We start from the raw sequence: 24344 nt of genomic DNA, 5'->3' as shown, positions 1-24344 counted from the left end.
GTCCCGATAGAGAAGATCCCATATAAATCGGCCTTTTCACACACTCACTCTACAGCTCTGCTTCTGGCCATGACGAACCCTAACTCCCTCCTCTCGCTGATTCTCCTTTCCCTCCTCGTGATCGCCTCTGCGAAAGTCTTCTTCGAGGAACGTTTCGATGGTATCTCTTATTCTTCCTCCCGCCCTCTACATTTAGGAGTATATGATTGCGTATGTGTACGTAATAAAAACACTGTCATGCATTCACTGTTCTCAGTTTGGTAATGTAGATTCGCGGTGTATACACTGGAACTCATTGTAGCTGAATTTTGATTTGATATGTGAAGGATCGGGTTTTTTTGTGGGCTTAGTGTTGTGGATCAGTGGATCTGGTAGCTTGTATAGCTGCTTCGTGTTATTGCGTAATTAAGGCTAGAAATGCGATTATTTTCGCTAGATCTGATTTCAATCTGATCATGCATTTTCGTACTACATGTTTTCTTGATGAATTGTTTGGTTAGTGTTTGAAAATGATGATGTTGTCCGGTTTAAGGTTTGCAAGTGATGATCGATTAAATATGGGATTCATTTATTTATTTGTTTGCTGAGAAATTCTGGTTTTCCATTCACAATTACCGGATTGAATAAGCATTTGTTTATATCTGTATGTATAAATGTTGGATAATTGATAACAATGCCTTTATCGTGTTTGATTGATGATTTTATATTATCTGGTTTCAAAATGTGGAAAATTACACATGCTCATTTCCTTTTTTTTTTTTTTTTTTTAATTTGCTGTGGATGCATACACTTCTAGACGGTTGGGAAACGAGGTGGGTCAAATCTGATTGGAAGAAAGATGAGAATACAGCTGGTGAATGGAACTACACTTCTGGCAAGTGGAATGGAGACCCAAATGATAAAGGTATGGTTCTTGCTAATAGTAATTGACACACTACTTGAGTTGCCAAACTAAACTTTTGCTAATGGTACGTTGTTGAATGCTGAAATTCATAGTATTTCAATGGCTGATCTGAGTTGCCGGATGACAATATTGAACATCTTGATACAGGCATCCAGACTAGTGAAGATTACAGGTTCTACGCAATTTCAGCTGAGTTCCCTGAGTTCAGTAACAAAGATAAGACACTAGTATTCCAATTTTCTGTTAAGCATGAACAAAAGCTCGACTGTGGTGGTGGCTACATGAAGTTGCTTAGTGGCGAGGTTGACCAGAAGAAATTTGGTGGTGATACCCCTTATAGGTAAGCGTTATTTTGCCATTTTAATTCCACTGTCCTTATTTTCTTTAACTTTATTGTCTTTGTCTAATGATATTTGTGTTTTTGCATTTTATGGTTGGCTTCAGTATCATGTTTGGACCAGATATCTGTGGCTACAGCACCAAGAAAGTTCATGCTATCCTTAATTACAATGAATCGAACCACTTGATCAAGAAGGAAGTTCCTTGTGAAACTGACCAACTCACTCATGTCTACACACTCATAATCCGTCCAGATGCCACATATAGCATCCTTGTTGACAATGTTGAGAAGCAAACTGGTAGTTTGTACTCTGACTGGGACCTTCTTCCACCAAAGAAAATCAAGGATCCAGAGGCCAAGAAAGTAATTGCTTAGCACCTAAATGATAAACTTTGCCTTTTCATTTAAATTTTGATGGTAATGGAACATTATAACTTGATGGCAGCCTGAAGATTGGGATGAAAAGGAGTATATTCCTGACCCTGAGGATAAGAAACCAGAGGTAATAATGTGCTATTTTTTTTTATACACTGCCTTGCCTATGCCAAACTTGTAATGAATTAGAAAATGTATATCTGAAGCCCACTGATCACGATCTATTGATTTTTAGGGGTATGATGACATTCCAAAGGATATTCCAGATCCGGATGCTAAGAAGGTAGGTATTGAATTCCTGTGTTATTATTCCATGGTTTGAAAGAAGATAGTTGTTGATAAAGTTAGTTTGAAATTGTAGCCTGAGGATTGGGATGATGAGGAAGATGGTGAATGGACTGCCCCAACCATTGCCAACCCTGAGTACAAGGGTCCGTGGAAGCCCAAGGTTTGTGAAATCATGATCTCGCTGAAGCTTGTGATCTCAATTATGATTTTGGAACTGTAGTTTTTCTAACCCTGCTTTCTTTGCAGAAAATTAAGAACCCTAACTACAAGGGCAAGTGGAAGGCACCAATGATTGACAACCCAGGTTTGTTCTGGATCCTAATTTTATGTATTTGAATCCTTTGATTTGAATTTTATGATGTTCTTTAGCAAGCACAAAATCTTCACAGATTTCAAGGATGACACAGATCTCTATGTTTACCCCAACTTGAAGTATGTTGGTATTGAATTGTGGCAGGTAATTGTTTATCCTTATTTATTTTATTTGTTACATTCATAGCTTGGAATCTAACAAACTAATATCATTTGTGTGCCAGGTGAAGTCTGGAACCTTGTTTGATAATGTCTTGATTTGTGATGACCCTGAGTATGCAAAGAAGCTGGCTGAAGAAACATGGGAAAAGAATAAGGATGTATGTTGCCTTTTACTCTTTAAGTTTAATATTTGGAAGTGATTCTTGTCTTGATATTTGACTGATATTGTTGGATTTGCAGGCTGAGAAGGCAGCTTTTGAGGCAGCAGAGAAGATTAGAGAAGAGGAGGTACTTTCTTTCTCTGTTCTTGTATGGAAATTTAAGTTTTTTTCCCCTCTTATTTTATGTGATATTCTCATGTTTAATTATGTTCTCATGTGGTGAGCTATTGTATTACTGCTTCCTACAAGCATTAAAGCATTAACTACCATCAAGAAAAAAGTATTTGAAAAATGATGCACCTTTTTGAACAATTATCCTTTTGTAACTACTAAACCCATACCTTGAAATTTTTATTCTTTCAGGAATCCAAGGATGATCCAGTTGATTCTGATGTAAGTCTGAAAACTGCTCACTGAAGCATTTGATTTTTTCCTTTGTTACTCTGGCCCTAACTGAACAATCATGTTTGTCAGGCTGATGAAGAAGAGGATGATGACGCTGATGAGGCTGAAGGAGAGGACGATGGTGAAATAAAATCAGACGTTGCAGAAGACGGTGCTGACAGCAAGGATGATGTACATGTAAGTTTTCTTTCCTCGCTGATAGTTAAAAAACCAAGATATTTTAGTACTTGTGCACTCATGTTTTTGGATCATTCCATGTTTGCAGGATGAGCTGTAGAGATGAAGCACTTTTTGCAGACAAATCAGTCTAGAGATGAGCCAGGACATACATCTGGTAGTGCTTCCAAATTTTCTGTTCTCTTTGGATTTTTAGTTGTAGGAGTAGTCTTAGGGAAGAAAAGAGAGTTGAAGGTTGTATGCAAACTGCGTGGCAGATTGTTTGACCCATTTTAAAACTGTCTGAACCTTTTAAGAAAGAGGTTGTCTTTTTATCATCAAATTTATGAAATAGTTCGGATGTTCCAAAATTGTTTATGGCTGCCTGCAGATTCTATCTTTTGTTTGCTTAAAGCTTTAATAGTTGTGGAATATCAAAATTTTGCTGATTGGAGGAAGATTTTCCATGTTATATCATGTATGGTAAACGACAAGGAGTTAAGCTTGTTTCCTATATTCGTTTCAGGATCTAGCCTAGGGGTGATCATTCAGTTTAAACCGAATCGAACCGAATCGAATTAAATTATAAAAATCGAATCGTAAATTTTAGAAACCGAATCGAATCAAAATGGATGAAAAAACGAATCGAACTGAACCGTTCTATTTCAGTTCAGTTTAAATCAATCGGTTTGATTTTTTATTGATTTTTGAATTTAGACTTGATTTTTAAGTTATTTAATCTAATTTTAACTTTGGTTTGAACCTAATAACCATTAATCAATGAAATTAAATAATTAATATATATATAATTAAATATAATTTATAAATTTTTCATAAAAATAAATTAATTTAAAAATTGATTCGGTTCGATTTAATTTGATTTGACTATATAAATTACTATTCAGTTCGGTTTGGTTTAATCGATTTTTTTCTCTTTAAAACCGAACCGAACCGAACCTATTTAATTTTAAAACCGAATCGATTAAACCGAATTGACTCGATTTGGTTTGATTTTTCGGTTTGAACCAAATTCTGCTCAGCCCTAATCTGGCCGGCTTGAAAGTTGGTGTATTTTTGACTTGTTTGTCTGCTGTCTGGATGTAGTTTTTATTTATTCTGTTGCCTTGGAACGTTGAATTAGATTCGCGCAATTGGTCGAATTTAACTTAATCGGAAAAGATTATATGAATTTGATATATTCAGTTTGATTAATTGATCTTGAATTTTTTTTTAATTTTCTCAAATATTTTATTGCAATTTTTAAACAAACTTGAAGAAACATTAACAAATTAATAATCTTTAAAATCACAAATAGAATCACAAATTAATAACTTTAAGAATCACAAATAAAATTACAGAACTAGATCGGTATAATTTAAAATTGAAATGGGTCTTGATTAGCTTTGATAAAAATCAATTTTGAATTGAATCAAGAATCAGTTGATTTGATCTGATTTAATTTTAAATTAAAACTAAATTGATGGTCATGAATAGTCTATGACACTCTTTGTCATAACACTAATTTTCATTATTATCCCTTAAATAAAATAAGCACTAAAATAAAAATTATTATCACATTTTTTTCATATTTATTTTGCAATTAAATATGAGAATGGAATGATAGTTATGTTCGATTAAATTATAACACTCATTATATTGAATAATTGGTTGGACTTGGATTTATAATCTCACAGTTTTAAGGATAATTCATGTATCATTAAAGCTAAAGCTCATTAATGAACACAATGCATTAAATATGCTTGAAAATGAAAGGTTCCATAGAAAAAACAAAGACTCTGACAATGTCAGAAAATGAAGATAAAACTTTAAAAAAAAAAAAAAAAAGAAGAAGAAATATTTCATTGTTTATGAGGTGACTGAATAACATCCATCAATTTATCTACTTGCAAAGGTTTAGTCAAATGGAAATCCATTCCAGCATCAAAACTCTTGCTTGCTTCCTCAGGCATTGCATGGGCTGTCAATGCAATAATTGGAATATGAACATCATATTGTTTTTCCTCTATCCTTATCAGTCTTGTTGCTTCATATCCGTTCATTATTGGCATCTGCAAAACCAAAAAATTGTTACACTACTGCAAATGAATTTGTCAGAACCATCAATTCTAGTCTGAAATGTTTCAATTACCTCGCAATCCATGAAAATATAATCATAAGGAAGAGATTTTGAATCCCCTTCCTTCTTTTGATCACTCAAAGCTTTACAGACTTGATTTAGAGCCTCTTCTCCATTGGTTGATCTTTCAACATTTGCTCCAAGTTTGCAGAGACTAGTTGCAGTCAACCGCCTCAATAAATCATTGTCTTCAACAACTAGAATCCTCTTCCCATCCAATGGTTTGTTATCTCTCTGTTTATGTATCACTATCTGCTGGAGTGAGCTGGTATGAGATACTGATGAGTTGGAACGATTCAAAAGATTCAGATCTTCAGTGTTGATTTCTTGAGCTGTTGATTCCATTACACACTGTGAGATGCTGCACTGGGATGTAGCCTTGTGTTCAGGATCATCGGAGAGGTGGACTCCTTCAACTGTTGATCCCATTACACACTTGGAGAAGCTACATTGGGATGCACCCTTTTGCTCAGGATCTTCGGATGTGTGGATTTCTTCAACTGTTGATCCTATTACACGGTTTGAGAAGCTGCATTTGCGTTCAGGAAGCAGTGATAGCACCTCAATTAAACGCGAACCATGTAATGGTTTATATATCACATAATCGCCTTCTGGATTCTGCCTGTCCTGCTCTTGAAATCCTGATTGCCTTACCATTCTATCATCTAACCACACAACCTTACACAAGGATTTTGGAATGTCTTTCCTGAAGTTAGCCAGAGTTGAGTGAAGTTCATCAGCATGATTACTAACAGCATTTGAATCAATCACAAATAGTATGATTCCAGAAGAGATTTTGGAGTTCGTGTTTCTATATTGTGGAAGAATATGATCAGTTCCATCCTTGATGCTTAGAGGCTTACTGTTCATATCCGAATTACTGGATGCAGACGTGCTCGAGTATTCAAATAAATTTGACTCAGATTTTCCTGCACTAAAATAACAACCTTCCAATTTTCGCTTGATTTTCTCCAGGCTGAAGGGAAAACCTCTCCAGTGCTTAATAATGGTCACTTTTATGTTCAAGCTCTCAATATACTTCTTTAAAACTTTTCTCCTTTCTTCGCCTGCCATGAACATTATCACATGGGACCCTTCTGGTTTAGGTGACATGAAATAAAAATGCTGATGGAATCCACTGGAGGGGCGATTTTCTTCAGTGTCAAGAAACTCAGCTCCACTTGTAGAAAGAAAAACATTGAACCTGAAGCAAGTACCTCTTTCTCCAGGCTCCTTCTCAATAATTCTCAATTCTCCTTTCATTACGCGTACCTTGATGCAATAAGTGAAAAAATATTAAACATTAAGTGATCTTAGCAAGTTAATTACTGATGTAAAGTAAATAAGGCACCTACCAAAGATTGAACAATGCCAAGTCCTAATCCACAGCCTTCTTGTCCAATAGTTGTTTCCTTCACTTGAACATAGTCTTCAAAGATAGATTTTTGCTTATCTTTGGGAACTCCCCTGCCTGTATCATCTACCTCAAACTCAATTTCCAATTCATTTGGGTTTTCTTCAACCGAATGGAAGGCATCAAGATCAGTAAAAGCATTCTTATTTCGGTGACAAAACCATGATAAAAATTTCAAAGCATTAGTACGATTAGAAGCAATAATCTCTTTCTTAAAATTGTTTTTCTTGACGACAGCACGAACCGAGACATGACCATCAGTTGTAAATTTTATGGCATTGCTGACCAAGTTGCACAAGATCTGTTTGATCTTTATTCGATCGCCTCTCACCAAAGGTAATTTTAGAATTGAGCCATCACAAGGATCGAGTACAACGTCTACACCTTTCTTCATGCCCAAAGGATAATACATATCAACTACATCTTCAAGCAGTTGGGACAAGTTGAAATCTTCTTTTTCAAGTGATGCTTTCCCAGCTTCAATTTTACTCATATCCAGGATTGAGTTCAATATGCCTGAACCAAATTCTCTTTTTCTTTAATAATAAAAGGACAAGAATAGAGATATTCAAGAAAAGAAAAAAAAAGGGATTACAGCAAACTGACCTAAGAGGTCCTTAGTGCAATTTTGCATTTGCATCAAATTTGCTGCTAACTCAGATTCTGGTTTAGCATCTTCCTGGCAAAGTTCTATCAAACCCGTAATAGCTGCCAAAGAGCCGCGCACATCATGGTTTGCACCAGCATAAGCCTTGGTTTTGTTCATACTTTTTCGCTCCGCTTGTTGAGTTGCTTCTGTTTGCTTGATCAGTGCAGCACATAGAAACATCTCTCTTTTTGTTGCCCTTGCAGTCAAGAATATGTACATGCAAAGGGAGACAATTACCAATACAAGCACTATTGATAGAAGCATGATCGATAACCTGCTGTTTCTGTGGACCAGGTCCGCCAACCCATATCCGGGATAGGCCAATACATACACCTGAAAAAATAGAAGGTAGATTGAGCTAATCACACAGTCTGATTTTGAATTTGAAGTAATAAACCTCTAAAATCATTTAAAAAATGACTGACATACCGAATGAATTCCAGCGATATCCAAGGTAGAACAATAGAACATGTACTTATTTCCCAAAATCTTCAGAGTGTGAGGTCTTAGTTTTCCATAATCAGAGCTGCATAACAAATTATCCTGACGCATAAGGCCACCATTTGGTTTAAACACTTGCACAACAGCTGAACTGTTATATACATCTATTTGTGTGTCTGGAAGATTTGTTTTCATGATCACCTGCCCATCCTCTGAACCCAAGTGAAGAAACCCCCCATGAAAATCAAGTGCTGCAAAATGATCGGTCACTATTGTTATTGGAAATCCAAGAGAGATCACACCCCTTCCATCCATAGCAACAGCATTAAGAATTAAGGTATCCTGAGCCTTGTTCCACCCAGTCCGTACTGAGGAGTACCCACTTGTGCTATTCAAGGCCTTCTGAAACCAACTCGAATTTACTGTTAACATAGAATCTAAGGCAACTGGATTTCCATATAACTTTCCAGTGTCACGGTTTACTGGCTTAGCATACCAGGATGAAGAATGTGAAGTATTGGAATATACTGCGAGTGTTTGATCATTGTCATTGTAGAATGAGAACATGAGACCATCAAGTCCTATGTATGAAACTTGTGATACTTGAGGAATAGTTGTAAGTGCTAGAAACAGTGTAGGTGCAACCTGTGAACACAGAAAAAAAAAATTAGACAAAAGGGTATCCCAAAATATTCCTGAAATTGGATTTTTTGTCAAATTTGACCTTTGTTTCAATTTCAGCAAATGATAGCTGAGTTCCATCTAGATATGCACTTAAAGATCTTCCTAAATTTGATGCTGATGAATTCACAAAGTAGAGCAGTTTTGCAGTCTTTTCAATCTCTGTAAAAGATTTGTTGCGAACTCGATATGATTCCAATATCACATGATGTTTGGTTCGTTTGATCATCAAACACATTTCTGAGATTATAAAAATGGAGAGAGCCTGCCAGAAAATTACATAAGAATGTAAATGCAACTACAATCTTTAACATAGAAAGCAGTGGCTTGTGGAGAAAGAAACCTACAAGAATGACGCAGAAGTAAGCTGGCCTCAGGACGGCTCTCAACAGGCGAAACCTCCTGCAATTGAAATTTAATGCCATGGCTAAAACTTGGCACTGTAGACCTGAATATTCATGGAAAATCAATCATCATTAGATGAAAATAAAATCAGTTTGATTGATCATCCTATTCCCACAGTTAATTGTTACAGATAAATTATGGCAAAAGCCAACATTGAGAAATTAATCTAAAATTGGGAAATACTTGCCTGAATTGCAAAGATGGGATAACAGAGAAGGAATTAAGAAATGGCAGCCATGGCAGAACCTTCAGGTAGAATAGAGAGAGTGAAATATCAATGTACGATGATATATATTTTAGTTGACGTAACAGAAATACTAGGAATTTTACATACACAAAATCTCCATCTGGCAAAATCCGGATTAATAAAAATTAGGGATAAAAAAATCTGATATTATTATGCTAATCTAGTTAGCGATTGAATGTTTATCTCAATGAATATACTTTTAACAATCATTTTTCCTTTAATTATTTTTTTACAACTGCTTTGGTATTACTAATTAATTTTTTTTAATTATTTTATATATATGAAAAATTAATAGAAATTAAAATACCACTCGATTAGGGTGTACGATTTTGGTTCGTTTCGGATTATGTCTAGGAATCAAATCGAACCAAAATTTGGGTATGGTTCCAGTTCAGTTTTTTATTATTTCGATTCCAGTTCGATCTCTTGGTTCTTTAATTTCGGTTTGGTTCAATATGATTTCGGTTCAATTATCGGTTCTTAAAACAATTTTATGTAATTATTTCCTTAAAAAGCAATACATAAATTAGCACTTAAGTTTTGAATTGGGTTATTAATACAAGATATATCACATAATGTATTTTTTAGCTATTTCTAAATTATATAATTTTTAATTATAAGATGCATATATAATAGATTAAATTTATTATATAATATAATAGTATAAGTATATTATATAATGTATATTTTAATTATTTGTTAATTATGTAATATTTAACTATAAGATACAAATATAATTAAGAATTATAAGATAATTTAATATATGTATAACTAAAATTATTAAAAAACATAGAAAAATGAAATATAATATTAAGTTGTATTTATTTCATAATTATATATATATATATATATATATATATATATATATATATATATATAATTATATTGAAAGTATATAATACATCTAAAAAAAATTAAAAAACATATGTATAAATTCGGTTCTCGATTCGGTTCTAGTTCGGTAAGATTTCAATTGGATTTTAGTATAGTTCTAATTCGGTTCTCAGTGAATAACTAAAATCGAACTAAAGTGTTAAAAAAAACTTCGGTTTGGTATGGTTATTCAATTCAGTTTGGTTCTCAAAAATTGTACATAGCCTTATGATTAAATAATAAATTCAACTTAAAATAATTTTTTTCATAAAAATAAAAAACAAAAAAATCATCTCATACTTCAACAGAAAATATTAGATCCATCCAAATCTGTAAATATTGAATTGACTTGACTGTTTTTATTTGGAAACAAATCTTAAATTACTTTCATGAATGGAATTTTTTTTAATAATTGATTTCAAATTCGAAATTTTACGATCTTAAAGAAAATTTCCATACCAGCAAATTAAAATTCATTGATGTTTGAATGAAATATTTTAAGGGTGAATTAATTGACTTAAAAATGAATTATCTACAAAAATATATTTAGTTAAAGACAGGAGCATCAAGCGAATTTGATATCCATATCCAATAAGTTGAATAACTAATTGGATGAGCATCGGTTTTTAAGGGGGTAAAAAAAAATAATGTCAAAAAAAAAAAATCTTAAATTGGATGTTTTTTACAATTTTATCTTAAAGTTTTATTTTTCACATAAATACTTTGAATTTTAAATTTGTTTATAATTGTATCATACCGTTTATTTCACTGTTAATTCTAAGGATTTTACCATATCAGCATAGGAAATATCCAAAAAAATTTCAAACTTTATGTAACACCCAAAAATTTTAAATTTTATTATTTTATGAGCATTTTTTGTATTTTAATTTTATTTAAATTTTAGGATTTTTTTTTGAGATTTTTCGGATTTTAAAAAAATCGGGTTCGATTTTCCGAAAATATAAACTTTGATGATTTTTAAAAATTAATTTAAAGACCACGTGGCAAAACTAAAAATATATTTGGAATTTACGAATTTTTCTGAGTTTTCTGGAATTTTTTCAGAATTTTTGGACCTCGTTTTCGGTCCCGAGACAGAGTAAAAATTCAAAAATTTTGTATCCTGAATCGAACCGGCCGAATCGAACCGGATCGGATTGAACCGGTCGAATCGGACCAGCCTTTTCTTTTTCTTCTTCCCTTCCCCGCGCGTGTCCGACCTCCTCCCCTTCTCTCTCTCTTTTCTCTCTCCTCCCTCCTCTCCTTGCCGCGCCGCCACCTCCCCTGCCTCCCCACCTCGCCGGCGAGCCGCCTCAGCCCTCCCCCACGGCCGGCCGCCGCCTGGAATGCCGGAAAACGGCTCCAGAAGCAACGCGCAGCGCGCACGCGACCGTTCACCTTCCAGGCCAAAATTCGGCCGATCCGGCCACCAATCAGACCGGGTCTTGTGTCTAAACTCATCTACTCGTCGAGAGCTTTCCATAGACACCAAGAACACCGAAATCCATAAAGCGGTTTGTCCAATTTTTGCCCGGGAAGTTTTAGCTCATTTTGACTGTCGGGCTAGATTTCTCGCAAACCGTGAATCCCACGAGAAAACCGAGAGTACCAAAGCGCTCCACTCGTCGAGAGCTTCGCGGCGACATAAATTTCAAATTTTTTCGACACCGTTTTCGGTGGGTCCCACGGAACTTCGCAGTGTCTTTTTGAGCATTAAATGAGCTTAGAAAATTCTAAAAATTTTATGTACTAATCCCCGTGTCGTGGGCTTTGTGTAGGTATCTTCAATTCGCGGAAATTCGTGATTGCCAGTGCGTGAATTTACGGCGAATGCACTGTTACGGAAAAGTCTCCGAATTGGACCGAGGTTTTGACTACCCCCCCCATTGTTAGACGTCCCGAGCGCGTTCCCAAAGTCGAAATCAGCAAAGGTAAACCAAAACCTTACTTTTTTTCGTAATTTTCTAGTGCTTAAATAGGATTAAAAATTCATAAAATATTCGTGGTAGCTCAGAAAATTATGATTCTTTTTGCAATTGCCTAGTAATATTGCTAAGGACCGCGGGGCAAAGTTTTAGAATTTTTAGAGCTTGTTTGGGTAGTTTTTGCAAAAATGATCAATTATAAGGACTAAATTGAAATTTTACATATTATGATGGATGACTGATTTGATGGGCCGAGGAGGGGCTGTGTGATGTGATTGAGTTGTGGATATATGGATTGTGAACATAGAAGTGTGTTTTGAGCCATTTTGCAGGTTGGGTATGTCCTAAGTATAGGGGAGACTCTGCCGGATTTTCGGCACGACTTCGGACGTATTTGGTCTTTTCTTGATTTGTATTGAGTCAATTGTATTAAATAATTGTAATGTAATGTGAGCCGGGACAGCCTTTTTCCTCCGCCCAGCCGCCACAGTAACCGTTGTCAAGTCTGTGAGTAAAATATTAATTTTAATTATAATTTCACTATTATTATATGTTCAAGCATGCCCATGCATCACTTATATGCATATATCTATGTAGATAAACTTTAAGCACGATTTATGTTGCATTCATAACTGTGAAAGTGCCATGTATGTTGCTGTGGTAATTTGGAGCAGTGTGCGTGCGTTGGTGTGCGTGTGATGTGGTGTGGACTATGGATAGGATGGGTAGTCACGACTTGAGAACTTCGCTGGGACTCGATCCTTCCGGGGGTAGTCACGGCTTGAGTTCTTCGCTGGCACCAGGTTGGATTTAAGAGAGCTATATAGGGGATCAGCTCCCATATATTATGATTGATATCACTGGGTGTGTGAGTGCTTCAAATTACCTTTATGATGTTATGATGTGAAAATGTTGTTGATGTTGCATTTCTCTCTACAGGGTGCATTAGTTTTAGATAGTTATAGAGATTATGGTTAAAATTGATATTTTACTCTCTGAGTTGAACGCTCACTCCTGTTCAATATTTTTTCAGGCCACAGGAGGATATTTTTAAGATTAACCTTCTTTCTTTCTCGCAGGTCGATTATTAACGTTTGTATAAACTTGTTAAATCTTAGAATTTCTGCATGTGTTAGAAATGTTTATTTGATATGGGTCTGTAAACTAAATTATTATTTTGGACCTGTAAACTTAATATTCTATGCATGTTTGATGGATTGGATAAGGGAGCTGAGCTCCCATTTATTTTTATGCTGATGAGTATGTGGAGGGTGAGCTGAGCTCTCCAATTGAGTATTTACTGTGTTTACAGGTCGGGTGAGTCAAAAACTCCCCGTTGATAGGTCCATTTTATGGCCGGACTCTGTCCGATTGATTTCTTGAAATTGGGCCCAAATGGGCCTTAGAGTTGGGTTAAGTGAATAGTTAGGCTTACTACGGGCCTCGGGGGCTTTAGGCTGGCCCAGGTCCTAGTGTCGGTCTAGCCCATAGGTTGGGTCGTGACACTTTGACTTTATTCATGATTATACCCCAATTTTTTTCTTAATATACACATACTTTAAACTTTACTATAATTGAACTCTATCATTAATTGCCTCATTCAATGCTAACAATACTAACAGAGGTGTCATGTTAACACTTCTAATCCCAAATTGATACTAATTAAACATAATTTATAGTAAAACAAAAAAAAAATAAATCCATTTGCAATAAAACTAACACCATTTTCATTAAAAAAAAAAAAAAAAAAGCACAAAGGTTCATCTTCAATGTAACACTCTCATATTAAGTAGTCTATACATTCTATCATTTCGGTGACTAGTACTTTTCTGGATAGTCAGGATGTTTAGAACCATATTTATGTCATCTAGAAAAGTCATAAATAAAAATTAATAGAAATTATATGAAGATAAAATAGAAATAAGAAAAAACAAAGCATAACCAGTTAAATGAGCCGAGGTCCTAGCGATGGGCGACCAAAATGGGAAGTGACTGCGAGCTCAGTTACTATCTTAATTTTGTGTGGGATCCTATGACACTCCAGGCCTAAGGATAATTGCGAAGTTAATGGTAATGTGAAAACCACAGGAAAGAATAGATAACCAGTTCAAATAATTGAATCAGAGTTCAGGAAGTAACCTAGTGCTATTAAAAAAATTGATTAGACTGATAAGGGACAATTTGGTCAATTCACCCTTAGAAGTGACTCTTGGCCTGAATATCCATTAAAATATAGGAAATTAAAATTATGAAAAATAGATTAAAATTAAAAAGGTGTATGAAAGAAAAGAAAAAGGAAAAGGAAATTCAAATTTTTAAGGGAATTATGACATCATGCATGAAATAATAAATTTATAATTTTAATTATGAAAATTAAAGGATAATTACATATAAATAAAGATAAAAGAAAAGAATGTTGGTCTTCCTTTCCACTTTAGCCGTCCACTCTCTCTCTAAATTCCTCCATTAACAAGCCAATTTAAGCTTCCAAAGCTTGATTTCTTACCATAAACCCTAACCATAAACTATAGGAAACTCCTAATTGAACCTAGAAAAGAAGAACTGAATCAAGAAATTTAGTAGAAAAGTGAAAGAACAGAAGTTGAGAAGAGTATCTTTGAGGTGAGTTCTCTCTCTACTTACTAAGTGTATATGCATGAATATAAGTTGAAATTGATGAAATTATGTACAGAAACATGAAAATCATGCATGTGGGGAGAGATGAAATTTCGGCCATTCATGGATTTCTAGGGTTTTAATGTATTTTAGTTTAATTGGATGTGAATTGGGACTTAGATGAAGTGGTATATGTGTTTAGTGAAGTGAAATTTCATGAAATTGCATGGATTAGTAAGATGGCAAATTAGGGTTTATGGAAATTGGAGATTTTTGAGAATTATTGACCAATTGATGTGTATAATGCTCAATTTTAGTTATTTAGTGTGTTTTGAATTGTGAATTAATGATTGGAATTGAGTTGAGTTGTGGATATGGAATTGTGGAATTCTGGACTAATTAGTCCAGCTAGGTTAACAAACCATAAGTTCAATTGTGTTACTCCAATTGGTATGAGGCCAATTGGAGATAAAATTAGGGTCATAAGGCTACATTTTTTTATGAAGAAACTTTGCCCAAAAACTGACCATAAGTTAGTCTAAAATTGGGTTGAATCCGGAATTAGTGCCCTGATTTTGGGCAAAATTGACCAAATAAATAGTACATGTTTAAATGGCCATAACTTTGTGTAGAGAGGTCCAAATGATCTGATTTTTAAACCATTGGAAAGATTAAACATAGTAGAACAACTTTCATGGAGAACATAAATCCAAATTCTAACCATAACCTAGTCAAATTGTTAACCAAACACCAAAACTGCCAGAACCAAAAACTTGCCCAGAAAATCTAGAAATGACTAATCCGGCCAGTTATGGTAAAAATGATATAACTTGAGCTACAAAACTCCAAATGGAGTGATTCAAAAAGAGGATTAAACTAGATACATTAAAAAACAACTTTGATAGAGAAAGTTTAGCTAAATTTTCACTGTAAATTGGTTCAATAGAACAGTAAACCTAAGTGACCAAATCTAAAATTTTAGAATTTCATCTAATAGGCCTTAAATTGTAATTAGCAACCAATGCCAACAAAATTGTGATAAAAAATGTGGTATGACCATGTATTTAGAAATGGTATACCTATTAATTATGAAAAAGTCAATATTTAGATGAATAGTAATGTGAATAATAACCACAATATTATCAATGTAAAGAACTTAATCCTTATGAGAATTTATAAGTAAAATTAAGTAGGCAAAAATTCAATTGTTGGATTTATTATTAGAAATGGTTTGAATGGGTATTAAAATACTTTCAAATTATGTGTTTTAGTTGAAAATGAGCCCTCCAAGGAAGGAGAAAGAGTGGACTAAGTCAAGGCAAATATAAGAGGTTTGTGCACAACAAACTTAAAATTTTTAGTTTCTAATTGAAAAACTATTTGGATAAATGCTGTGAACAATTTTTTATTATTATGACTTTAGGAATTTTATTTGAAAAATTAGTGTGTTGCCTACATTGTAAATGAGAATTTTGGAATGAAATGTGTTTTGTGATTTGTATGAAATATTTGAATATTGTAATTTGAATTTGATTTTGAAATCACACTTGGCATGGCAATATTATTGTGTTCCTCCTCCATTTATGAAGTTGAGATTAATTATATTCTTCCCTCTCTAGCTTTCTAGTTTGAGGTTGAGATCGAATGAGTACTCATATAGCTAGCTAGCCACCTTCCTCATTAATTTCAGTTAGTGAGGTTGTAGATTGATTTGTCGTGGTGTACAACACGACATTAATCATGAAATTTTGTGTCATGACCTAAGTTGTATATTAATTGGCAACATCATTGTTTACAATTTATTTTGATAAATTATTATTAAAAATCTTGACATCAACTTTGTGAACTGTGATTGTGATTTTTTTTAAATTTCTATTATCAATGAATGATTATATTTTTTATGATTTTAAAAATTATTGTTATGCAAAACTGAGTAAATTACTCAGCAATGACTTTTTCTTGCTGTCGCAGATAAGAGGAAGGATAAAGCACCAGAGTGAGCTGCTATAGCTGCAGTTGTAACACCATTTTGTAATCTTTTACGAGTATAATATTTTATACCCTTGTAAATTTCTTTTGAGGTAAATTATTGTTCATATATATATCTATAGAACTAGTTGAGCAGTTGTATAATCAAAATTGCAATATTAATATTTTGTTCTCTTTTCTGGAATTGCAAAGTTTTATATTTGGTTTGAATCGAATGAAATGCGATTAAAATTGCTTGAATTTGTGTTGATTGACTTAGATTGTGTTGACTATAAATGGAGTTGTGGGTATTATACGCATATTGGAAGTGTTTTAACAAGTTTTGAAAAACTGTTTTCTCAATTTATAGCCGGCATTCTGTCGAAATTTTTGTAAAATTTTCGAAATCTCAAATTAATTAAAATTTGAGTTCATAACATAAACTTCAATTAAATGTTTTTAATAATTATTCAAAATTATCTACTATTTTAAAATGGATGCAAATTGATTTAAAATCCCTTATAGTATATTTAATGGATTATCGATAGGCGAAATTCGGTAATTCATTAGATATACTACGGGATCATGTTATACCTTACAGAGGGATAATGTGTGACATTCTACCTATCTTCCCATTACTCGGTAACTAGCTCTCTTTAACCTATAAGTCTTATAAAGTCATTTGACACCAATATCTTACGCTCGCTCACTCCATCATTATCGACCAATCGCTTATACCTCCCCTACTGCATTAGAGCATACAAACTTTCTCAACCGTTCTTCATCATCTCGACCAGCTATTACTTAATGCTTACCTTTGCCTAACCTAACTCTATCCCTATGAAGACTCAACCTCACTCTCCTTTCAACAACTCAAACAGACTTATCTTGACAGTTCAAAATATGATCCATATATTCATCAATTAGAGATTACTTTATTGTAAATTGAGTTTAATTAGTTTTAATTTGGAGATTAAAAATGCTAACCTGACACTTTTGTTCACATTTAACAAGGCAACTAACAATATAATTCAATTGTACTCCCTCCGTCTCACAATCTTAGGCACAACTAATTTTCTCTTAGTTTAAGAAAATGAGAGTTTTTTCTTTTAACTAAAATTTTTTATTTCTTTTCTTCCAAATATACTCCCAAGTAAATCTCTTTTTTGTTATTGATGTTTTTAATCCTACATGTCTGCATTAATAATAAATTTGCACAGTGAGACATATTGAAGGTCAACACTATGCAATTATCACATCAAGTGCTCTTTGATTTTGGCTTGCAGCCAAAAAAAAAATTCCCACACTTATGCCAAAGGAAATATTCACCATTTTTTTTCCTTTGTTGTTTTCCCATTTTAGAGCAAAAAAATGAAATGGAGGCAAAATTCACAAATTTCAATTAAGCAATCAACTTTAGCCAATTAATTAGTCTTTCGGAGCCAATTTTAAGTCCCTTATAAAGCCAAAATCTAAATTTGATGCTGTGTACATAAATTAGAACCTTTTCCATTTTACTCAAATTAAACAAATAAATATGAGTATCTCAACATTAGAAAATTCACTTCATTTGCATCCACCTACTGCAACCGTGCATCCACCTTCAGAAATTTCATTTGGTTTGAATAACTCACCACATGTTTCCATTAATTTGTATTGCAATCCACCTTCTGAACATATTCAAATGAAGAAATGCAAGGATGGCAACAGGTAAGGTATCTGCGAAAATCATCCTATCCAAATCAGAACCAGATTAATATTATCAAAATCTGAATCCGTCCTAAACTCGATTAAAATTTACTCTCAATTAATCGAACCAGTCCCGATTATTATTACCCTAAAAAAACCGGAACTCATTTAATTTTATATATTTTAATTAATATTTTGCATAAAAAATTATTTTGATTAATAATTTATATTTTAAAAAAAATTAATAATTTCATAAAATATTTAAATTCCATTTTATATAAAATAAAAAATATAAAAATTTATAAACATTATTATAAAAAATATATATATTTCATATTTAATTAAGTATTTATATAAACGAGTTCGGGTAATAGATACCCAATATGTAAAATCCGAAATCATCATGAGTATTATTTTTCAAATCCAAACCCATTTTATTAGGGTTCGGTCATATCGAGTATCCGCAAAAATCCAACCCGTTGCCATCCTTAAAGAAATGGATTACCTTCATGATTTGAATTGCACTCCATTAGATGAGGTCAACAATTGTGTTAATTTCAACTGTAATGATGATATTACACTTGATGATTTGCATTGCCCAAACAAGAAGAAGAACATTAGTTTGGAGCTAAAAAATGTTGTCATAGGAATGCTTCTCCAACATATGCAATAGGGGAATTTACCAAATGGAACCATTTTGAAGGTCAGGAATCATTTTTCTGTATCTAAACGATCAGTTTATCGAATTTGGCATGATGCAAAATATTTTGCTAGTACAAATGGTGAGATAGGAATTTTATCCTTCGAGCAAGGGAAAAGGGGTCCTAAGAGAATTGGCATTGATTTATAGAAAATTAAAGAAATTCTTCTTTGCTGTCGGACTAATATAAGATCATTAGCAAATACATTGGGTTTGGCAAAATCAATTGTTCATAGAATAATCAAAGATGGAAGTATTCAGCCTCATTCAAATGCTATTAAGCCACTTTTGAAGGATGAAAATAAGAGAGCAAGGTTGGAGTTTTGTTACTCAATGATTGATAAAGGTACACTTGTTTCTAAACCCTCCTTCAATAACATGTATGATAGAATTCACATTGATAAGAAATGGTTTTACATGTCTAAAACTTTTGAAAAATTTTATCTCCACCCTGATGAAGAGGAGCCCTATCGAACCTGCAAAGGAAGAGATTTATATCAAAGATTATGTTCTTGGCTGCTGATGCTCGCCCACGATTTGATACCAATAATACAGAATTTGAGAGAAAAAATGGAATTTGGCCATTTGTATTTAAGGATAAAGCCCAGCGAAACAGTTAAAATCCTTCGACAAGGACTTTAGAGACCAAGCCAATTTTGTCAATTACGAAAGATTTTGTTCGTTCATGTTTAATTAACAATTTGTTGCCTTCAATCAAAGAAAAATGGCCACTCTCTAGTTCTAAGACTATTTATGCTCAGCAAGATAATGCTAAGCCTCATTTAGATGTTTATGATCATGAGTTTGTGCAGGCTGCAGGGACAGATGGATTTGATATTCATCTGTGTTGTCAACCTCCCAACAATCCCGATTTGAATGTATTGGACCTCGGTTTCTTTCAAGCTATCCATTCACTTCAACACCAACAGGCTCTGAATAAAATTGATAGTTTTGTTGATGTCGTCAAAAAAGCATTCGATTTATTATCACCTCAAGAATTAAACAGTGTTTTTTGACAATGCAATCATGCATGTTGCAGATCATGAAAAATTTTCGTGGGAATAACTGTAAGATTCCACATATGAATAAACACAAATTGCAAAATTCTAGAAATCTCCCTATTTGCGTTGAAGTTGACCTTGAAGTGGTGAGACAGACGAAGGCCAAACTTGGTTTATAAAGTTTCAAAAGAACTTAGTAAGATAAATTTTCAACGTTTTGGAAACAATGTGCTGCTTTGCTTAACTTGGAGAAATATGTCCATCTTCTTTTGGTGTATTATTTAAGTGCACTATTTTGCAGCTATGCTCTCTATTATAAAGAGAAATTCAGTCAAACATCACAATTAATGCATTGTTGGTATAAGAGTCCACTATTTGGAAAATTGAAACATATTGATGTTAGGAATTCATAGTAAAGTATGACTACAATTGTGGGACGCTGAAAATAGAAAGTGTGCCTATTTTTGTGGGGCAAAGGGAGTAATAAATTTCAAAGTTCACATTATATTTGTTAAAAAAATAGTTGTGGGTACAATTATAAAAAAATATAAAGTTTGAGATTTTTTTTTGATAGATTAATTATTAGAATTAATAGCGAAATAGACTATAGATGCAAAAGTAAAAAATTTATATTTCTATTAAAAAATAAAGATTGAAGTAGAATTATTAAAAATCTTAAAAGTTGAAGACTTTTTTTTAGACATTATCTAAAAAAAAAATCATGTTTGTTTGTAGAAAACAAAAATGAATCCTTTAGCGATAAGCCATTTGATTGGTAGCAATAATTATGGGTCTATTTTGGTATTACTATTGAGAAAATAATTTTTTTAAATATACTAATCGAAGAGTATTAAAAAATAATTTAAAATTAATTTTAATAAATTTTAGTAAAAAAACACAAAAATAATAAAATTACTTTTTAAAAATTATTTTTTTTAATAATATTTAAAATAATGCTTTTACTTAGAAAAGTAATTTTGACCTTTTTAACCTTAATGCCAAGCTTCGAACTTCAATCCCAAACATGAATTTCATATCTTCAAAAGTAGAATTCCAATTTCAATTTACAAAATCAAAATTACAAATACTAAATTATATATAAACAAAGGAAAAACTTTTAAGATAATTTAAATAAAAAAATTAATAATGGACTAAATTAAAATTGGGCATGTAATTTCTGTGTGTCTTACTCATGGGATCAACTTAGGAGTACGTAATAATAAGATATATAAATTTTAATTTATAATATAAAGCTTTTTAATCTTTAATTTAAGTAATATAAAACTCCCTTATGAACTTTAATAGCTGACTTTTAGTTATCTACATTGATATGATGTTTATTAAATTAAAAAATTATATTTTCATATATTAATAGCTTCAAGTAAATAGGTTTTGTGTTATTAAAATTTCAATATAAACAATTTTAATTATCATAATTATGCATATATAGGGAAAAAAATTAAATTTTTTTTCTTGATACGTGTCAATTAATAAAGAAAAAAAATATAATTTTTAATATGATAAACGTCTCATCAGTAAAAAAAAATTTATAAACTGATTACAAAATATCATAAAGAGATTTTCTATTAGTTAAATTAAAAGTTATAGAATTTTATATTACAAATTAATATTTAAATACTTTACTGTTACATGTTAATAAGCTGAAGTATTTTCTATGTGACGACTCTACTAGTGGGTTAGGATTGGTTAATGAAACGATGACGTTTCAATATTTCAAGTCAAACCTTGCCATAACGGACCCACTTCATACAGTTACTGACACCGAAGAAAGAAAACGCTGTCGTTCTCATTGAAGGCGCCAGCTGAATGAAACAAAACAACCAACTAATTGTTTTCCCACCAAACTCCCTCCCGAAAATAACTATAAGTTAATCGCATCCGTCCATTCTACAATCAACGGCCAGTGTCCATCCAATGACGACAACTACCCCAATTCTCAATCTCTGACTGGTCAAAACAACTCAAGCCCGGTAACCCGATCCACCGACAACTAATCTCAACCGGGTCAACCAATCATATGTTGGCAGCTCACACTCACAGCAATCTCTTGTACACACAAATCATTCCACTTGTGTATACAGATTGATGTACTAGGTCAGCAAGATCTTTCTCTCTCTAGGTTATTGCTCTGTAATTTCTTCATTTCCTCTCTCTAAACTCTTTTTTGATCAATCGATTAAACAATCGAGAGGTTTTTGGTTTTTCTTCGGTTGATCTGACTGTCTTTGGTTGATAAATTTGAGTTCATTAGCTTTCTTTCCCTCTAATTCAATCATGTTTTTAATTGATTGGTTCTATGGAGTGCTTGCTTCGCTCGGTTTGTGGCAGAAGGAAGCCAAGATCTTGTTTCTAGGGCTTGATAATGCTGGAAAAACGACGCTTCTTCACATGTTGAAAGATGAGGTACGTGATGGATTGTTTGTTTTGTTATTGGTCTCTTTGGCTGCGGAGCAAAGGGAGGAAAAGAAAATTTTATAAAACATTATTTTGTGGGTTAGATTCTTTACCTGAAGAATGTTATTCTCCAACGATTTGAAGTCTTATATGGCTTAATTTTGATATGTTTATAAATGACAAGATATGCTTATTAATTATAATTCACAAGAAATAGCGAATGAATTGAGTGTTTTTTAAGGATATTTTCATATTTGGGGATAGAAGAAAACAAAACAAAATATTGGCAAAGAGGCAAAATTTTCGAGTCAAATTGTGACTATATAGAAATTGATGTTAAATTAAATTTTGGGGCATCGTATATTCTATCTTAAGAAAGCATAATTCATCGAATTGGCTTTGGACAATTTAAGGGAAGCTTTAAATTTTAACTTTTTCTCTGTCACGGGCTTTTGGCAGAGATTAGTGCAACACCAGCCTACACAGTATCCAACATCTGAGGAGTTGAGTATTGGGAAAATCAAGTTTAAGGCATTCGATTTGGGAGGCCATCAGATTGCTCGTAGAGTTTGGAAAGATTACTATGCCAAGGTTTGTCTCTGTTACTTGCATTGTATAATTTGATAACTATAGTCACCATTTTAAAGGAATTTCTTCAATTATAGCAAGTGAATGTTGTCATTTTGTAATTGATATTGATATTAGGCTTGGAATTTTGATGAAAGAGTTCATGAATCTTGTGAAACTGGGACAAATAATATTTTTTTTACTTTTATCATGTATAGTAATGTGAAGATTTTACTCCCTTAGTTTCCTTATCTCTCTTGGATATGCCCCCTTACTTTCCTGTTTTATTGTGAGTTTTGACACGTGGATAGTTCAAGTGCTTGACTGATAACAATCCTAAATTACAGGGTACTGGTGCCTCCATAATCCCAGATGATTTTGTTTTATGATCATCTGATTCATGGGAAGCAAATACTAAAATAGGAGTTCACTGATAGCACTTTCTCCTTTGGAATTGTTTTAATAGTAGCTCACCATACATGTGTTGTGTGCTTGCCTTTTTTAATTGGTTTATCTTGATTGGAAATAGGCACTTATATTGTATTTTTGAAATATGGAAAGCCCTAGTTTTAATCAATAGGTCTCAATTTTTTGTAGCTAATGTTGTATTTTTCCCAAAGAGGCAATCTGTTAGTGTTGGTTTATTCATGAACATGATTACATAATGAAATGACAGCATAAATTTATTATCCTTTATTGCCAGAAATTTTGTCCTTATATTATACTCTTGAATTCTTTCTTAAAAACCTTCTTTCATATGAAGGTGGATGCAGTTGTTTACCTGGTGGATGCTTATGACAAGGAGAGATTTGCTGAGTCAAAAAAAGAGCTGGATGCTCTCCTCTCAGATGAGGCTTTGGCCAATGTTCCATTCCTTGTCTTAGGCAACAAAATTGACATACCATATGCTGCCTCAGAAGATGAGTTGCGTTACCACCTGGGCTTGACCAACTTCACCACTGGCAAGGGTAAGGTGAACTTGGGTGACTCAAATGTCCGTCCCATGGAGGTATTCATGTGTAGCATTGTTCGAAAAATGGGCTATGGAGATGGTTTCAAGTGGCTTTCTCAGTATATCAAGTAGTGAGTTATAGGGAATTAAGTTCTATTTAGTTCATAACCAAAAGTGCTATGTGAACATTTGTTCTAGAATCACTGTTGAATGAATTTCAGTTGTTTTGACTTTTTTCTTAGTAAAATTACATACATATGCCCGGACGCCCTTGATGAGACTTAAAAGTGACTCATGATTCGTATTCTGATTGTATTGAAAAGATGCTTAATGATTTCTTCCTTTGGCCGCTTGCATATATTTCAAATGGTTGTCACTTTCTTCTTCACCCAGTAACTCAATGGTATATAAATGTACTATTGAAGGTGGCTGTTTACAGCTATTTATAATTAAATATTCCTTAAGAGGAAAAGTAGAGTCTTGTTGTAAGATGTCTTTTTCTTGTTTGAGTGACCGTATTTCAATGCCCCAACTCTAGCCTGACCAGTCATGTGGAAGGGT

The 24344-nt window shown here is 33.1% G+C and overlaps 3 protein-coding genes and 1 non-coding gene across 4 annotated transcripts; 3 read left to right on the top strand and 1 right to left on the bottom strand.

Moving 5' to 3' along the window:
* On the top strand, nt 1-3474 carry LOC110641826 (calreticulin). Its single transcript, XM_021793674.2, has 14 exons — nt 1-160; nt 797-904; nt 1052-1244; nt 1349-1607; nt 1690-1746; nt 1855-1902; nt 1981-2067; nt 2154-2211; nt 2297-2364; nt 2444-2539; nt 2622-2669; nt 2906-2935; nt 3017-3124; nt 3213-3474. Exons 1-14 carry the CDS (start codon nt 70-72, stop codon nt 3222-3224), a joined length of 1263 nt encoding a protein of 420 aa, XP_021649366.2. The 5' UTR covers nt 1-69; the 3' UTR covers nt 3225-3474.
* Nucleotides 3475-4939: 1465 nt separating this feature from the next.
* LOC110641832 (histidine kinase CKI1) lies at nt 4940-8684 on the bottom strand. The gene is made up of 6 exons (XM_058147842.1): nt 8469-8684; nt 7733-8389; nt 7261-7636; nt 6596-7170; nt 5253-6512; nt 4940-5172 (listed from the first exon to the last, which is right to left on the bottom strand). Exons 1-6 carry the CDS (start codon nt 8661-8663, stop codon nt 4963-4965), a joined length of 3273 nt encoding a protein of 1090 aa, XP_058003825.1. The 5' UTR covers nt 8664-8684; the 3' UTR covers nt 4940-4962.
* Nucleotides 8685-21884: 13200 nt separating this feature from the next.
* On the top strand, nt 21885-24139 carry LOC110641830 (GTP-binding protein SAR1A). The gene is made up of 3 exons (XM_021793678.2): nt 21885-22273; nt 22724-22855; nt 23595-24139. Exons 1-3 carry the CDS (start codon nt 22145-22147, stop codon nt 23913-23915), a joined length of 582 nt encoding a protein of 193 aa, XP_021649370.1. The 5' UTR covers nt 21885-22144; the 3' UTR covers nt 23916-24139.
* On the top strand, nt 23197-23314 carry LOC131180518 (small nucleolar RNA snoR83). The gene has a single exon (XR_009149285.1). It is a non-coding gene; the product is annotated as a small nucleolar RNA snoR83 (small nucleolar RNA).
* Nucleotides 24140-24344: the final 205 nt, after the last annotated feature.

This window comes from Hevea brasiliensis, chromosome 5, assembly GCF_030052815.1.
Source record: "Hevea brasiliensis isolate MT/VB/25A 57/8 chromosome 5, ASM3005281v1, whole genome shotgun sequence".
Taxonomy (NCBI): domain Eukaryota; kingdom Viridiplantae; phylum Streptophyta; class Magnoliopsida; order Malpighiales; family Euphorbiaceae; genus Hevea; species Hevea brasiliensis.
Note: the sequence above shows the minus strand (reverse complement) of the source record. Positions and strands in the feature narration are given on the sequence as shown.

Bases quoted from the DNA above. Each gene is read 5' to 3' on its own strand.
- LOC110641830 (XM_021793678.2), top strand. From the start codon at position 22,145: ATGTTTTTAATTGATTGGTTCTATGGAGTGCTTGCTTCGCTCGGTTTG. The intron at 22,274-22,723 runs GTACGTGATGGA...GGCTTTTGGCAG, and splicing joins TTCACATGTTGAAAGATGAG to AGATTAGTGCAACACCAGCC. The intron at 22,856-23,594 runs GTTTGTCTCTGT...TTTCATATGAAG, and splicing joins GGAAAGATTACTATGCCAAG to GTGGATGCAGTTGTTTACCT.
- LOC110641826 (XM_021793674.2), top strand. From the start codon at position 70: ATGACGAACCCTAACTCCCTCCTCTCGCTGATTCTCCTTTCCCTCCTC. The intron at 905-1,051 runs GTATGGTTCTTG...ATCTTGATACAG, and splicing joins TGGAGACCCAAATGATAAAG to GCATCCAGACTAGTGAAGAT. The intron at 2,540-2,621 runs GTATGTTGCCTT...TTGGATTTGCAG, and splicing joins CATGGGAAAAGAATAAGGAT to GCTGAGAAGGCAGCTTTTGA.
- LOC110641832 (XM_058147842.1), bottom strand. From the start codon at position 8,663: ATGTGTTTGATGATCAAACGAACCAAACATCATGTGATATTGGAATCA. The intron at 8,390-8,468 runs GTCAAATTTGAC...CTGTGTTCACAG, and splicing joins TTGCTGAAATTGAAACAAAG to GTTGCACCTACACTGTTTCT. The intron at 7,637-7,732 runs GTATGTCAGTCA...CTATTTTTTCAG, and splicing joins ATATCGCTGGAATTCATTCG to GTGTATGTATTGGCCTATCC.